Source organism: Stereum hirsutum, assembly GCF_000264905.1.
Source record: "Stereum hirsutum FP-91666 SS1 unplaced genomic scaffold STEHIscaffold_14, whole genome shotgun sequence".
Classification (NCBI taxonomy): Eukaryota; Fungi; Basidiomycota; class Agaricomycetes; order Russulales; family Stereaceae; genus Stereum; species Stereum hirsutum.
Window position 1 is genome coordinate 1,200,727 of NW_006763144.1, and position 15,057 is coordinate 1,215,783.

A 15,057-nucleotide genomic window follows, 5' to 3' on the forward strand; every position below is an offset into this window, starting at 1 on the left:
GTCCAAGGATCTAGACCCCACACCACAACGCCTCGAACACCCAACTCCGTCATTGTCCACTCAATCGATCCTGATAGATCCATACAGCCTTCTCACCGCCCAATACGTCGCCAAGAACCCAATAGTCCCTAACAAAAATCAAGGTAAAGTGAGACCACGCTCCTCATGAGACAGAAACAGGAGAGAAAAAAAGAAAGACGAACCTGTGACCAAAAAGTCGAGAATGGCGAGTAGGATGAGATATCCGAGGTACAGCACGACACCAGAGAACGAATCGAGCGAAAGTCTCGAAGCCCAGTAGAAGACGCCATAAGCGAGCAGCCAAATCGCACTCCCGCCACCAGTCATGAACGCGCGCCAGTGCCACCTTGAACACCAGCATCAGCATCAGCTTCGTAGTTTGATAAGGAAAAGTTGGAGTAGAGAAACGCACCTGTATTCTTCTGCGCAGAGGAGGAAGTACGTGAAGAGGATGGTGACGGTTGCGGTGGTCAGTGCTACCACTCCGGCTGTGAGGGCGAGGAAACCGAAGGCGTAGTATGCTCTGGAAGCGAAGAGACTGGACATGACGAAGTACATCTCCACAAACGCCGCTCTATAGGTGGTGTATCATGTTAGGAGCGGATTGGCGTTAAGAATAGGCACGACCACGCACCCGAAGGGGAGTACACCTGCAAGAAGCATAGCCGCCTATTCGAAGGGGGTCAGTTTCACCAGACGTGACGAGCATGACGTGTACCTACCCATGGCCTGAGGTATTTCGGAGCAGGAGGGATCTGCCTAGGGATCGGGTTGACGCGAACGGGATGTGAGACGCCCTATCATAACGAGCCTATCAGTCATTCTTCAACTCAACAGCGAAAGACCGAAAGTTGCTGACCCCGTGTTTTGATCCAAAGTATGCTCCGATTGCAGAGAGAGGTGCAGAGATACCGAACCACAGGAGGACAATGAGAAGCATGGTCCCGAATGGAACGGCGCCACTGGATCCTGCGGTGATCAGGAATAGGTTGAGCAAGAAGACGACCGCGAAAATGAAGCTACAAATAAAGTTATTAGTTTGTGGATTTTCTGTGTAATATGGTAGACGAAAGGTGAACTCACCTCGGAAGGAGCGTCGCGGTCAAGAAAGAGTTTTTGCGACGGTTGGTACCGCCCATAGCAGCATAAACCCGACTGGAGATATAACCGCCGATTCTGGATACATTCCGAAGACAAAAGGAGCGATCAACTGTCGTTCTTGAGAATGCAAGACGGGTAGGCTCACCCGCCAAAGAAGGTCCAGCACACCATCATGACGGTGGCGAGGGACCCGCGATTTGATGGGGAGAGGAATCCGAGAAGAGCAAAGACTATAACGATTGGATCAATACAAACCCGCGCGGATATAGTGAGCGAAAGACGAACGCAAAGTGACGCCAACCATGGCAAATAGCTGGGCACCGTTGCCGACGAGGATTGAGAGGATCATGGGATTTTGTGGCGTGCGGAAGACTTCGCCGTGGACGAGTTTCCAGCCCCAGTCTTCTTGTACATCTTCCTATTGAGAAGCACAAAGTCAACAGGGGAATTGGGACTGGTGTAGAGAAATTCGTACGCACGCTTAGGTCAATGGCGTTGTACCGCGAGATCTACACATTCTCAATTCAATTACTTGAGGGAAGAGGGAGGGCCAAAAATGCGTACATCTCTCGTTACGCTGCGCAGGAGAATCATGGAAACCATCACGCAGAGGAAGACCACGATGACCAGCGAGTTGATGAGACTGAACCAATGTATCCGGGGGTCGAAGATATGGAGGTAGTTATCCCATCTTGTGGCCTGCGAATACGACGCCACAGTAAGCATTGTTCACTTAGTCCAAGGGATACAGAACGACCTACCCAGGGAGTAGATGATTCCTGTTCCGTAGTAATGGCATGTGTTAGAATGCAGTATCCGGGTTCGAAATGGAGAGTATGCGGACGTACGTTCCACATCACACGATACGTATACCGAACGGTATTGGCCTCTCCTTCACGAATAGCGAGTGGCGCTACTTCAGAATCACAGTCCAAAGCACCGGTCTGGTCGCCTCCTCGACTATGAAAACAGTCATTGATCATCAGTCCCCGAAACACCTCCAAAGGAGAAACTGAAAGCACCTTGAGGGCCACACCAAAACACCGACCACGCGATTGTTGCCAGGACTCGGGGTATGATATCTTCAACACCACCATTCCACCCATCAGCATCCTGTCCCGCTTGGCGACTCTGCTATTAAGTAAGGTAGAAACGCACCTCAAGACAATGTCATAATGATTGTTCAAAAGAGGCGTTTCATGATTCGGTGGATCGTCGTTGCCGAGATTGAACCCCATATCGAAGAACAGATCTCCCGTCTTGAGGTCGACCTTCATCTCCGCAGCAGGGAGTCCATCGACGAGCCAGTTGAGGGCATAGTCTTCTCGTATACGGTCGTTGACGAAGGTGGTATCTTCTGCCGGGATCTCAGACGTGCAGAGCGTCCGACACGTCCCGTTATTCTCCAGCATGCGGACCTGGGGAGCATATATCCATATCCACAAACACAAACACAATAAGAATAAGAATGAAAGGAATGCTGGGATAGAGAGGACGAACGCACGTCATATGGGGAATTGAATATGCGGTCGCCAAAGAGTATGGAGCCTAGCGACTCTGGCTGTTTCTTCGGTCCTCCCTCTGGCTCACAGAAGTGAAATCCCGGATTATAATAGTCGTCTGAGCACCTCTATCAACACCTCATTCGCCTTATTGAATCCCGCAGACAACTATTCACGCACAATTTATCAAGCTTTTCTGAAGACGAGCGGGACGTTCGGGCGGTCAGTCGGTCGGTATTCACTCAACGACAGCGGATGTAGAGGACGCACCAGTCTCGCATTGTCTGTCCCCGCTAGCATAGGTGTCAACGTATTGACATAGAGGTTCACTGGCTCTCCGTCATGGTAGTCGTGTGGTGCGGCGCCGGGGAGGTAGAACGCTTGAGCTTGTCCGGCGCAGAGCGCAGTGATGACGCCTGCCGAGAGCAAGCGTGTCGGCGAGAACATGGGGTGGTCGGGATTGTGGTGGACGTTAATATCAGTCCAGAAAACTAGGACGACCGCTGGGGGCGACGGCGGGGTAGTGGTGGTAAGATAACAAGGAGAAGTTGACGGTGGTAGCTGGCAGCTCAACCCGCGTTTACGGCGGCGGATCGTTCGGAATTTGATGCGTTCTCAGAATGTGGCGTCAACGCGCCACACGACCTTTCGCTCTGATTTTTGTTGTGTTGCAACATTTCGGACGGTTCGTTTGCTTCAGAGCTCATATGCGACGGGTATTCCCACCAAGTAAAAGAGCTTTTGCTATCACACGATGTCGGAGTTAAGGTATGCCTTTGATAGAGTCAAGCAATGTTGGCAAGGAAATTGCAAAACGGCAATGCGTAGAGTAGAGATAGACAATGCAGAGATGAATAAGAGAACCATTAACGCTTGACCCATCCGTACTAGAAGGATCCAGAACTGTCAATGCTCCTGCAAAGCAATATACAGAAAGAAAGATACATACAGCCTTGCGAGCCTTCGCCCGACCAGTCTTTTTCCGCTCCACCATACGAGGGTCGCGCTTGAGCAGTTTCGCTGTCATAGATATTAGCACGGACTTAACAACACGAAAACAACAAACAGACAAACGTACCTTTCCTCAACGTCTGCTCCATCTCCGGCACATGCGCCACGACACCCCTCGCAATAGCATGACCCACCGCCCCAGCCTGCCCACTCGTCCCACCACCCCTACAAAGCGCAAATATATTATACGCGCCCAGCACACCCGCCAACTTCAACGCTCGCACGACCTGCTCCCTCTCGTGTGGTTTGCGGAAGTACTCGTTCAGAGGAATGTTATTGACGAGGATAGTCGACACCGTGACGTCCACCTTCTCTCTCGACGCCTCATCCGGTGCCAGAGGGTCCTGAATACTCGACTCCGTCGCATATGCGGCCTCGTACGGTGCCGCCTCCTCCTCCACATCCGCCTCCGCCGCCGCCTTCGATGACGATTCTTCAGGAGAAACGGAAGACTGAATGGGAATCATCCAAGCCTTTGCCGAGCTCGTCTTGCGCGCACCAACGGTCAACGTCCTCCCATACCTATCGAACTTAACCGCCTTCCTCTTCCCCTGCGTCTGCTCCAAGAACTGCCTCTTATTCTTCCTCTCAAACAACGAAATAATATCGAAGATCCCCGTCGCCAACGCGCCATGTCCCGCCGTCTGCGCAATCCGATGATACTCGTCAAGCTGGTTCAACAGTTTCGTGACGCGCCGATACCGCCCCGTCGTAAGCTTCGTGCTGAAGATTTCCGCCATATCGAGCCGGGTGCGCCATGCTGGCCGAGCAGGGGGGAGTGAAGCCCGTGCGAACGCGGGCAATGGGAGGAGTTCTAAGGAGGAGAGCGAGCGACGGGAGAATTGGATGGCCGTTTCGAGTGTCTGGAGCTGGTCGTAGTACTCTGAACGAGCGGTGTAGAACGTAGGCGAGGACGGTGGCTCTTTCCGGAACCTGTCCTGGCGGTCCTCGACGTCGTTCTTGGCGGCGGGAGGGACGTAGCGTGGGGAGGCGGACGCGTACCGTGCTCGGGGGAATTTTGTGGGCGCTGTTCTGAGCGACGTGGAGAGCGGCCGTCGTAGTGTGTTCAGCATCCTGAACGCAAGTTGCTGGCCTCCTTCGCGAGAACGCGGCTTGAAACCGTCGTTCCTAAATTTAGGGTCACGTGGGAGTATTCTTACAGACGCCACACTTCTTTGGGGGCCACACTTCACTAGGTCGTTCACACCCACGCGATACAGTTCATAATGTCCAGAGTAATAATACAGCATAATATAAGGATAAACGTGCAATGAAAAGGGGGGAAAGGAGCCACTGGTGACCGTACTTCGCTGAGTTCGCCATGAGCGGCCGACCGAAACACCCTATGATGTCCACAAGCTCACCCAGGTTCCCCTATAGCGCAGAGCTATTACTGCCCCAAGGGAAAGCAGCCCGCACCTTCACCTCCGGCGGCGAAGTCGTATCCTTGCCAGTGACCTAAACAAACCGAAAAACAGCCCAAAAAACCAACACGTTCAAAGTTAATACCCACGTCACCCAAGCGGCATCATACAGATAAGAAGGAACAGGAAAACCGGATTCATCAAAGGGATTAACGCTGCGCCGTACTTGTTGACACAACCGCTCGAGCTCCGCACCGCTCTCTGGTCTCTCCAGCTTGGGCTTCAGAGTGGGCTTGGGCACCATGCCGCTGGAGGTGCAGTAGGTGGCGTAGGTGGATTCGAGGGCATAAGCGAGGCGAATGTCGAGGGCGGTGAGGCCTGAGGTTTTCCAGTTCGAGGTGGCGTCGGGTTTGATGGCGTCGTGGGTGGAGGTTGAGATCCGTAGCCAGATGTGAGACCAGATGACTTCTGGGTGATGCTGTTTTGTTTTTTTAACAGTAACATGACCATAAGCAATAATAGATATGTGCAGTATGGTGGGCACCGGCCAAGTTGGTAGCATGTAGGACCTAGGTATGTAGAGGAGCAGACTGTTTCGAAGACGTACATCAGCCTCCGCACACCGTCCCCCGAACTCACGCAAAACGTCCAACGCATCCCTATCTTTCCTGAACTTCAAACTCTTCTTCAACACGAACTTCTCCTCAAATCCCACGAACCACCCGCGATTATACAGCGGGACGAGATATTCCTTCATCTCTGCGTCGGTGAGGATGTTGTTCGACGCCTCCGGAGCGGGGGGAAGAGGAAACTTGGAATCCGCTGGTTCTGCCTTGGAAGCGGAGGCGGAGGCGGAAGGCTCAGTGGTGGAGGTGTTGATCCATGGCGTGGGGTTGAGGGCACCGCTGGCGGGGGCTGGACGGGGTGCAGTGGTGTTCTCGTTCAGTTTTGAGGAGGCGGAGTACGGCCGGGTGGTGACTAAGAAAGAAACTCGCGAGACGAGAGGTGGTACGGAGCGTTGGCTGGATAGCAAGCTTCGAGAACACCGAGAGACAGATAGGACACTTTTGAACATGGTGTGTTGTTTGAGAAAGGGGCGAGGTTGGACGCGAAACGCGCCAGCGAGGTGACGCGACGCGTTTTGCGCTCCGCTCAATCTGATCTAATCTCCCACGGATGCCAAGGACGAAGGACAAGCTCAAGGAAGCACGAAGACATGCATTTGCAGTAGGAGGAATGCTCCGCACAGAATGGTAATCCGAAAGCCCATGTATAAGTTACGATACAACCAATTACTCTAGATCTTCGCACAGCATACCATACATTCATTTTCCTGCCCTCTAAGCCAAGTACGTCGGGATGCCCTCCGCACCCAGCAGAGTCTCCTCTTCGCCCAACTTCCTCGGCCCATCACCAACGCGAGTGTGAATGAGTCCCTTAACAGCCCCGACCTCGAACTTCTTCGCGACTTGCGTGTTGAATCCGTCAACGACCTTCGACTTCACACCGGCGCTACCGAAAAGACCGAACGGATCCTTGAAGGTCTCGGATTGGGGGAAGTAGTCGTGGATGAGCTCGATGATCTCCTTCAAGTTCTCCTGGGGCGCGTAAATGACGGCGTTCGGACCAGCATCGTACGTATACGCCGCCTTGATCTTCCCCCCATTCTCGACCGAGACACGGTTGTACTCGGTAATGAGGGCGATGATCGACCTGCTGACATCGTTCATGTAAAAGATGGGGGGATCGGTATCGAGCGCGACGGCGTGGAACTGGTTCGAGTCCTGCATCGTAAGCGTAGCGAACGTATCAAAGTCCTTCTCGAGGATGGCTTTAGAGATGCCGGCCATGCGAGCGGGGACGACGTGTTTGATGCGGTGTTGGAGGAGGGGCGAGGTCGCGACGGTGCGCTGCATGCCCGAGGTGGAGGACGTGCCCTTCTTGACGTCTGAGACGACGCAGATGAGGGCGTGCATCTCGGGCCAGTGCTCGCGGGGAGCGATCTCGACGGCGCGAGAGTCGGAGCCGTCGGCGGCTTGGCCCATCTCCCATGCGACGTAGCCACCGAAGAGGGAACGGCATGCGGAGCCGGAGCCCTGGCGGGCGATGATGGAGAGATCGGAGGGGGAGGATGGGAGTTGGTAGAGTGCGGCGAGGGAGGCTACGAGAGCGGCGAAGCCGGCAGCGGAGGAAGCGAGGCCTGCGGCGGTGGGGAAGTTGTTGCGGGAGGCGATGTGGACGGAAAATGTAGAAAGCTGATGTGACACACAAAGCGGACAGGGGCAGAATAAGTGAATAACTGATTGAATGATAGCAAACAAGGATGAAACATACCTTGGGCTCCTTAGGGTCTTTCTCCTCGACCTGTCGACGGAGGGCTTTCATCTCAGTGATGCAGGTGGCGAGACGGCCTCCGGCCTCGATCTCCTCCTCCTTGCCGTTGAGCCATAGCCTGTCTTTTTCGAAGGATGGGTCCGCACGGGAAGTGGTGGTGGCGCGGAGATGGTCCTGGTCCAAGGTTACGGAAAGAGAAGAGTTGGTGGGGAGGATGAGCTTGGTGTCGCGCTTGCCCCAGTATCTATCGATCTAAGTCAGAAGATATGGAGAGGAAAAGAAAAGAGAGAACGTACTTGATGCAGGCGATGTTGACGGGGGCAGAGACGGTGGCCTGGTAGACAGTCATGATGGTGGCGGGGAAGGGGAATGGGTTGCGGATGCGAGGAATCCGGGCGTTTGCAGCAGGGAGCTTATATAGATGCTTTCAGAGTGTGTTACGGAGATGAGAGCGCGGGGTGACTGTAGCGGTGGGCCAATCGAATTGTCGTACGTTCTTGTTCGACCTGCGTATCGTAGCGGGTATCTCAATCCAGCGCTAACACCGGGCTCTGCCTCAGCACCTCACCGCCCGGGGACAAGACCTGACACAGACAATTATTCCACATCACCGTTCACAGCGTCTGCGCGTAAGTATGCATGATCAGGCGACATATCAAAGCGCGCACGTCCAGCTGCGAACATTGCGGTGCTAACAAAGAATGTCTGCGAATATCTTTCCAGCGTCGGAGGAGCGCGACCGCCTTCCTCTTATGGCAATTCCGCATCGCATCCGTCCGAGCACCGATCTCGTCGTCGCCCGCCACCGGCGCTCGCCAGCCCTTGCTGATCGCTCTCTTCATCGACGACCACGACGACGACCGACCCTTGTTCGCTGCCGACCACGTTCCTCGCGTCGCACCGCTTGTGATTAGCCTTCTTCTCGCTCTCTTTCTCTCGCTCTCTCCTCTCGTTTGTAGCCTTTCTCACACTCCACAACACCCTCCGTGGCGGCGGGTACACGTACCTCCCTCAGAGCAGCCCCTTTTGCTCCCCGCATGCCATGTACTTCCCTCAACAGTCCCCTGGCATCGCACACAAGCTTGCCAACCACCATGACCAGAACAATCCTTGGGCACGCTCCACACACCCCCATCCCTATGGCCCTCCACCGTCCTCGCCAGGCTTTCCCTTGTCCTTCAATGGCGCTCCCATGCAACACCACATGCCCACCCTCCAGCATCATCACCAGAACTCCATGTCCCATTACTCTTCACCTCCCGCGAACGGAAGTGTCAACGCAATGCATGGTCACCCTATGAGCATCGCTCAGGCCTCGCCAGGGAGCACGTCGAGTCAGATCATCACGCCCCACTGGCAGCAGCAGTTGTTGAAGTGTGATGTATGTATCCTCTCTTATGCGCTACTCGTAGATCTCTGTCAACCTACTCGACAAAACCATCGTTCTTACTGAGCTCAGGGACAATGGCTTATTGTCTGTTCCACCCCTAGATGATTCGGGCATCGCGGTCACCCCACCACCGCGCTCGTGCAAGTGCAATGGCATCGCGGACCGTCACTAAATCAGCCATCACCATCACCAATCCCAACAAACCTCCACCATCAGAGCACAATACGAAGGACAGCGATGACTCGGCTACGCTAGTCAACGGTTCTTCTGCCGCACCCTCTCCAAAGGGCACTCCCGCGAATGCCAACCATCCCTCGTCCATGGTCGGTCCCATCGCAGAAGCGCCGCGACCAACCGCTGTGAAGCCACCAGAGAACACATGGAGCTCGCTCGACATGGGCGGCGTTCAGATCAAGAATATCCCCTCCACGTCGGGCCTCTTCTCGTTCACCTTCCTCATCAACCTCTACCTCAACCATAACGCTCTTACCAACATTCCTCCCGAAATCTCCAAGCTCCGACATCTAGAGCTACTCGATCTTTCCGGGAACAACCTCATGACCATTCCCCCGGAGCTCGGAATGTTGACGCAGCTGAAGGAGCTTTACCTGTTCGATAACCATCTCACAACCATCCCGTACGGGCTCGGTACCCTTCACCAACTTCAAACATTGGGTATCGAAGGCAATCCGATGGATGCGAACTACAAGGCGATCGTTCAGAAGGAAGGCACTCCGGCGCTCATCTCGTTCCTTCGAGACTCTGGGCCTGTAACACAGGGGCCTCCCCCGCGAGAATGGCGCAACCTCGTCAGTCAAGCAGAACGTGAACTATTCCAGTCGGATCCTACATGCGAGCAGTTCAGCGTGCTATGTTACAACATACTCTGCGAGAAGTACGCGACGGAACGGTTGTACGGTTACACGCCGTCGTGGGCGCTTGCGTGGGACTACCGGAAGGAGTTGATTCTGACGGAGATTGTCAATTACGACGCCGACTTCATCTGCCTCCAGGAAGTGGACACGGCGCAGTTCGAGGACTATTTCACCAAGAAATTAGCCGATTCGGATTATGAGGGTATATTCTGGCCGAAGTCAAGATACAAGACAATGAGCGACGCTGATCGGCGACTGGTGGATGGGTGTGCTACTTTCTACAAGAAGTCCAAGTACGTCTTTGTTCTACCCGTCGCTTGTTGTAACTCATCGTCGTTCGGACGGTTTCCAGATACCAGCTTGTCGAAAAGCACCTTATCGAGTTCAACCAAGTCGCCATGCAGCGTTCAGATTTCAAGAAGACCGACGATATGTTCAACCGTGTCCTTATTCGGGATCACATCGCTGTCATCTGCTCGTTTGAGAACCGAGAAACAGGCACACGATTCGTCGTGGCAAACGCCCATCTGGAATGGAATCCTCAGTTCCGCGACGTGAAGCTCGTACAGGTCGCATTGATGATGGATGAAGTCGAGAAGATCGCGAATCACTTTGCAAAGTACCCTCCTCGGATGCCCGTAACATCACCTACCAAGTCGACTTTGTCGAGCCCACCGTCGCCGTACGAGGCTGAGCCGACACCTCGACCGGCCCCGTTGTATTCAGATGGCACCAAGATCCCTCTCATTGTCTGCGGTGATTACAACTCCGTGCCCGACAGTGGTTTGTACGAATTCCTGTCGAACGGTACCCTTCCGCCAGACCATCCCGACTTCTTGTCACACTCGTACGGGAAGTATACCTCGGAGGGCCTGCGTCATCGTTTCGGGCTCAAGAGCGCGTTCGCTGGAATCGGAGAGTTGTCCATGACGAACTTTACGCCAACCTTCAAGGGCGCGATCGATTACATCTGGTATTCGACCCCGAATCTCGCTGTGAACGCTGTGCTTGGCGACGTGGACAAGTCATATCTGGAGAAGGCTGTTGGGTTCCCTAATGCGCACTTCCCATCCGAGTATGTTTTGTTTTGTTGCATTGCTACCACCATTTCTAATCGCTGGTGTCTTTCACATAGCCACGTCGCCATCCTTGGAGAGTTCCGTGTCAAGCCACCGCGGGAAGCCCCAGCTCGTCCACCCCTTCCCGTTTTCCCGAGTTCGCACTAAGAAGGTTTTTGTCCTTCCACATTCATCCTCATCTTTTGATTCTTTCTTTTTATTCTTCACACATCACATCATTTGTTCCTGTAAATATTTTTCAGTCCATCTTTCCGCTTCCCCAAACGCACACAACATCCGACCTTTTTCTATATATTCTATGTTTCGTTCTGCTCCTTTCCGCCCTTCTGCATGAATGTTCTCCTCTTACTCGCCTCCTATTGTTTATTACATAGCATCCTTCACTCCGTCTTTACTCCGTTCCCTGGCTCTTTCTTTTGGTACTTCTTACGTTTCGCCGTCATGTCTGAACTCTTTTGTCGATTAGCGGTTCCCGTTGTTAGTTATCCCGCGTACCTGATATTGTCGCCTCTTTCCATTGATTGCTGTTTTCGTCGCGTATTCCTCTCTCTCTCTCTCCATCCCCATCGGTCCTGTAGCATGTCCGTGTATGGCTCCACCCCTCTGTTTGAATCAAAAATTTCCTGAACTCAACTCGAAACCGATAGAGAACATGAACGTTTGAACCAGTGACGTCATAAATCAGTATGTAATTGGCCCGATCCAGGTCGTGTGGCGCGTGATTGTACGCGCGGTCCGCCACACACTTGTGCCCGCCAACGTCCTCCTCGTTCGCGTCTCCTCCTCTCTTGTGCATACCCAGCTAGAGCTTGTTCACGACTTTCTGGTGGTCTTAACTAACGACACTCATGACCTCTGTCTCTGGCTTGAGCATGAATATGAATGTATCTGAATCGTCGGCGGCGGTGGCGGCGGCGTCCTCTACTAGGCTGTCATACAGCATCGCAGGCTGCTCGGACCACAGCCATCGCTATGTCGCGGAGAACATACTTGTGGACTCGCCGACTGATCAGTCGAGTAGGTGGAGTGGGGTGCATGAGGGGCCGAATATGAAGCAGTGGTTGTTGTTGAGGTTGGATGAGTTGAGTGTTGTCGGTGAGTTTGTTCGTGTGTGTGGTGTTGGACGAGGACGAGTACTGATCATGGTGGGACTGTGGTATTAGAGAGTATTACTTTCGGAAAGGTGAGCTGGTTTCATTGTATTGTGATGGTGGTTAGTTTGTGCGCATGCTCATGTTCATTTCAATATTCCCAGTTCCACAAACGTGAGTTATTTCTGCATAATGCATCATTGCATGTGGTACGGGCGCTGGTGCCGCTGTGCTCACTGCTCACGCGGCCGCAACCCACACACACAACAGAGCACCCCTGCAACGTCAAAGAATTCAAGATCTACATTGGCCTAACCGAGGACCATCTGACGGAAGTGCTGCACTCTGGGCTCAAGAACGATGGCGTGTCGGAGACGTTCGCGTTAAGACATGTGAATAGCGCTGGTGTGCGCATTCCGACGCGTTTTTTGAAGATCGTCCCGCTCTCGTATGTGGATCATCCTTTTTTCTCTCTATGAACGTTGTTGTGAGTGATGTGCTGAGGCTGGTGGTTGTGCGTGCAGCGCCCATGGGCATTCCTTCCATATTTCTATTTGGTTCGTCTCGCTGGCGGGCATCGACGATGAGGCCTTCATGAGCCAAGTGAGATCCAAATTCGACGAAGTACCGTGTCCATTTACTGTTTCATCTCAATCCCATCCTGCTCATTGTATTCTGCATTATTTCGACTACATAGTACCGCGAGAAAGCCGCCCTGCGCCACATCCTAAAGCACCTCCGCAAACGCCGCTTCATGTCGCCCTTCAAATCCATCCTCTCCGCCGTCGACCTCGAGATCGAACATCCGCTCATCACCCAGCTGTACGAGGCGCTCGTCTCCGACGCGAATTGGTCAGAGGCGGAGAACGTCATCCGGCGAGCTTCGTCCGCCGGACTGTTCGATTCGTACCTTCATTCGACTCAACCTCGCGCGGTCTGGAAACAGATATACGGGCTCGACGCGAATGGGGATGTGCCTAGTAAAAGGGGAGGACACGCGATGTGTATCGATGGAGTTAATGGGAAGATTTATTTGTTTGGGGGATGGGATGGACATGCGAGTCTCGGTGATTTCTGGGTGTATTCTATTAAGGAGGATAGGTGGCAGGCTTTGAGTAGGGGGGATGGGGAGGATGGGAGGAATACGCCGGGACCGAGGTCGTGTCATAAGATGGTGTTTGATTCGAAGACGGAGTCGGTGTATATGTTGGGGAGGTTGGCGGAGAGTGATGAGATGGTTGGGGCTACGCCGGGTCAGGATATGAGTTCGCCTGCACGACGAGCGGAGTTCTATAGGTATCGGACGACTGGGCCACAGGCAGGGACCTGGGAGGAGTTGATGGATACCTCTTCGGTGTGTGCGATGTTCTTATTCTGGTATGATATAGCTATGTGCTAACATGAAGTCGGTAGCCATATCACGGGCCGCCATTGCTGTTTGACCACCAGATGGCTATCGATCCGGATGCTCAAGTTATCTATATCTGTGGCGGTCGTCTGAGTGAGAATAGCATAGTGCCCGCCAAGTACGCTGGAATGTACGCGTACAATATCGCTTCCGGAATATGGCAGCACCTTATGTGAGTTTCACTCACCGCTGGTCTGTAAATATTGGCTGATTCGTCTGTAGACCGGAGGACAAGACAAAACCACTCGCACGTTATTCCCTCACTCGCAGACATGGGCATTCGATGGTCCTTGACCCTGTCAAACGCAAACTCTACGTCTTCGCCGGACTGGAAGACGACAGCTACCTCTCTGACATGCACGTCTATGATATCGCTACGAACGAGTCGGTGGAAATCTTCTCTAGCGTCACTGCTGCAGGGGGTCCCGAGGCCTTGTTCACCCACCGCGCCGTCATGGACCCATCGTTAAACGAGATCTATGTGTAAGTGCTCATTTTTGGTACCATCTCTTCTTGACATCAGTTTGACCTAGGCATCTGTAGTTTCTGTGGCTTGAACAGAGCCGCACATTCATTTGTCCCTAGGCTTGAAGGAGGTGGCGCCTGCTGGATGTACCGATACAATAACCAACCAGGGACATGGACGAAGATCACGCAGCAGGTGGAAGGCGAGAGCGAGGCGCAGAACGAGCGTCCTCGCCCTCGGTACGCTCATCAGATCGTGTACGACACGACTACTAAGACGGCATATCTGCACGGTGGGAACTCTGGTCGAATGCTGCTGGAAAACGGAGACGCGGAAGAGACTGTGGGGACCTCGGAGGATGCGATGGCAGAACAGCGCTTGGACGACTTCTGGAGTATGCAGCTTCGCCGGTACGTCCTTTATGATACCATGGGGCGATGCTCGACTTACTCCGGATTGTAAAGACCTCAACCTGAGGAAGTGGTCCGTCGTGCGATATTACAGATTCGATGTCAGCAGTAAGTGTCAACTGTTTGGGTATTGCTCCGTTACTCGCTGTCTGACGAATGCTTTGCGGCCATAGCTTCCGTGAGATGTGCCATGAGGTGTCGCCCGTGCAAGCTCTCCGATTCCTACAGACCGATGTGAATGGTGTTGTTGACCACGACGATCCCGTCGAGACGGGGATGTTCCGAGACCTGCTCTCTCATCTTCTTCTCACGCAAACCAATGGCCAATCACATCGAACTCCGAGTTCCAATACGTCTGCCGATAGTACGCGTAACGTCGTCGGGACACCCACCTCGGGATTGGCGAGGTTGCTGCGTAGAACCAATGAAGACGGAGCCGCGACGGAGCGAATCCATCAACGCACGGAGATATTTGAGACGTTGTTGAAGTTCTTCCCGCCGAACGAGAAAGAACCGGGTTCGGACTTGATCGATATAATCGACTGGTGCGAGGAGAGTACGCATGGCTAGGTTTGGATCATTGTAGCCTTATTTTCTTTCAAATGTTGTATCGTCTACACATCGCTTTCTAGCTATCGAGGATGTACTATATGTGTGTACAACACCGAAAACACAGTCACGCACCTAATACCTACTGTCTTTATACCCCGTACCTACGTCGTCGTCGTCGTCGTCCAGTATAGCTGTTCTCACACAAATAAATATCGCAGCGATACCTTCTCATACACAGATTAACAGTGAAGGAACGTGGCTCGTTTCAGTCGTGTCAGTCGTGTCGATCGGACAAGGCCTAAACTAGAGTGGTGGTTAGCATCCAGACTGAGAAGGCAATGTTGGCTGAAACAGTATAGAAATAAGAGAGCCTTCAGTGGGTGGTGTGTGTTAGTGTCAAAGGCTCGTCGCTTTGCTCGCAGCTAACGATTCTCGTCTCAAGGCTGAAGAGGG

General features: G+C 53.3%; 6 protein-coding genes across 6 annotated transcripts; 2 read left to right on the forward strand and 4 right to left on the reverse strand.

Annotated features, from left to right (window-relative positions):
- Positions 1-60: 60 nt before the first annotated feature.
- Positions 61-3,071, reverse strand: STEHIDRAFT_133774 (Nonaspanin TM9SF; the record flags this gene model as incomplete). Its single annotated transcript, XM_007308099.1, has 18 exons — positions 61-128; positions 204-367; positions 434-595; positions 656-690; positions 744-818; positions 881-1,040; positions 1,105-1,197; positions 1,268-1,352; positions 1,408-1,540; positions 1,602-1,631; positions 1,687-1,821; positions 1,884-1,901; positions 1,971-2,082; positions 2,145-2,204; positions 2,281-2,540; positions 2,627-2,742; positions 2,805-2,820; positions 2,895-3,071. 18 exons carry the CDS (start codon positions 3,069-3,071, stop codon positions 61-63), a joined length of 1,899 nt encoding a protein of 632 aa, XP_007308161.1.
- Positions 3,072-3,402: 331 nt separating this feature from the next.
- Positions 3,403-4,720, reverse strand: STEHIDRAFT_171115 (uncharacterized protein). The gene is made up of 3 exons (XM_007308100.1): positions 3,703-4,720; positions 3,574-3,644; positions 3,403-3,511 (listed from the first exon to the last, which is right to left on the reverse strand). Exons 1-3 carry the CDS (start codon positions 4,706-4,708, stop codon positions 3,491-3,493), a joined length of 1,098 nt encoding a protein of 365 aa, XP_007308162.1. The 5' UTR covers positions 4,709-4,720; the 3' UTR covers positions 3,403-3,490.
- Positions 4,721-4,916: 196 nt separating this feature from the next.
- Positions 4,917-5,614, reverse strand: STEHIDRAFT_124313 (uncharacterized protein). Its single transcript, XM_007308101.1, has one exon. The coding sequence runs from the start codon at positions 5,559-5,561 to the stop codon at positions 5,094-5,096; it is 468 nt and encodes a 155-aa protein (XP_007308163.1). The 5' UTR covers positions 5,562-5,614; the 3' UTR covers positions 4,917-5,093.
- A 602-nt stretch (positions 5,615-6,216) lies between these two features.
- Positions 6,217-7,796, reverse strand: STEHIDRAFT_171117 (Diphosphomevalonate decarboxylase). Its single transcript, XM_007308102.1, has 3 exons — positions 7,630-7,796; positions 7,334-7,577; positions 6,217-7,254 (listed from the first exon to the last, which is right to left on the reverse strand). Exons 1-3 carry the CDS (start codon positions 7,680-7,682, stop codon positions 6,340-6,342), a joined length of 1,212 nt encoding a protein of 403 aa, XP_007308164.1. The 5' UTR covers positions 7,683-7,796; the 3' UTR covers positions 6,217-6,339.
- An 834-nt stretch (positions 7,797-8,630) lies between these two features.
- On the forward strand, positions 8,631-10,824 carry STEHIDRAFT_63945 (uncharacterized protein; the record flags this gene model as incomplete). Its single annotated transcript, XM_007307732.1, has 4 exons — positions 8,631-8,714; positions 8,825-9,891; positions 9,951-10,673; positions 10,734-10,824. The coding sequence occupies 4 exons, from the start codon at positions 8,631-8,633 to the stop codon at positions 10,822-10,824; spliced, it is 1,965 nt and encodes a 654-aa protein (XP_007307794.1).
- A 1,060-nt stretch (positions 10,825-11,884) lies between these two features.
- STEHIDRAFT_64144 (uncharacterized protein) lies at positions 11,885-14,622 on the forward strand (the record flags this gene model as incomplete). Its single annotated transcript, XM_007307755.1, has 8 exons — positions 11,885-12,216; positions 12,293-12,371; positions 12,466-13,122; positions 13,182-13,348; positions 13,399-13,659; positions 13,720-14,052; positions 14,107-14,160; positions 14,226-14,622. The coding sequence occupies 8 exons, from the start codon at positions 11,885-11,887 to the stop codon at positions 14,620-14,622; spliced, it is 2,280 nt and encodes a 759-aa protein (XP_007307817.1).
- Positions 14,623-15,057: the final 435 nt, after the last annotated feature.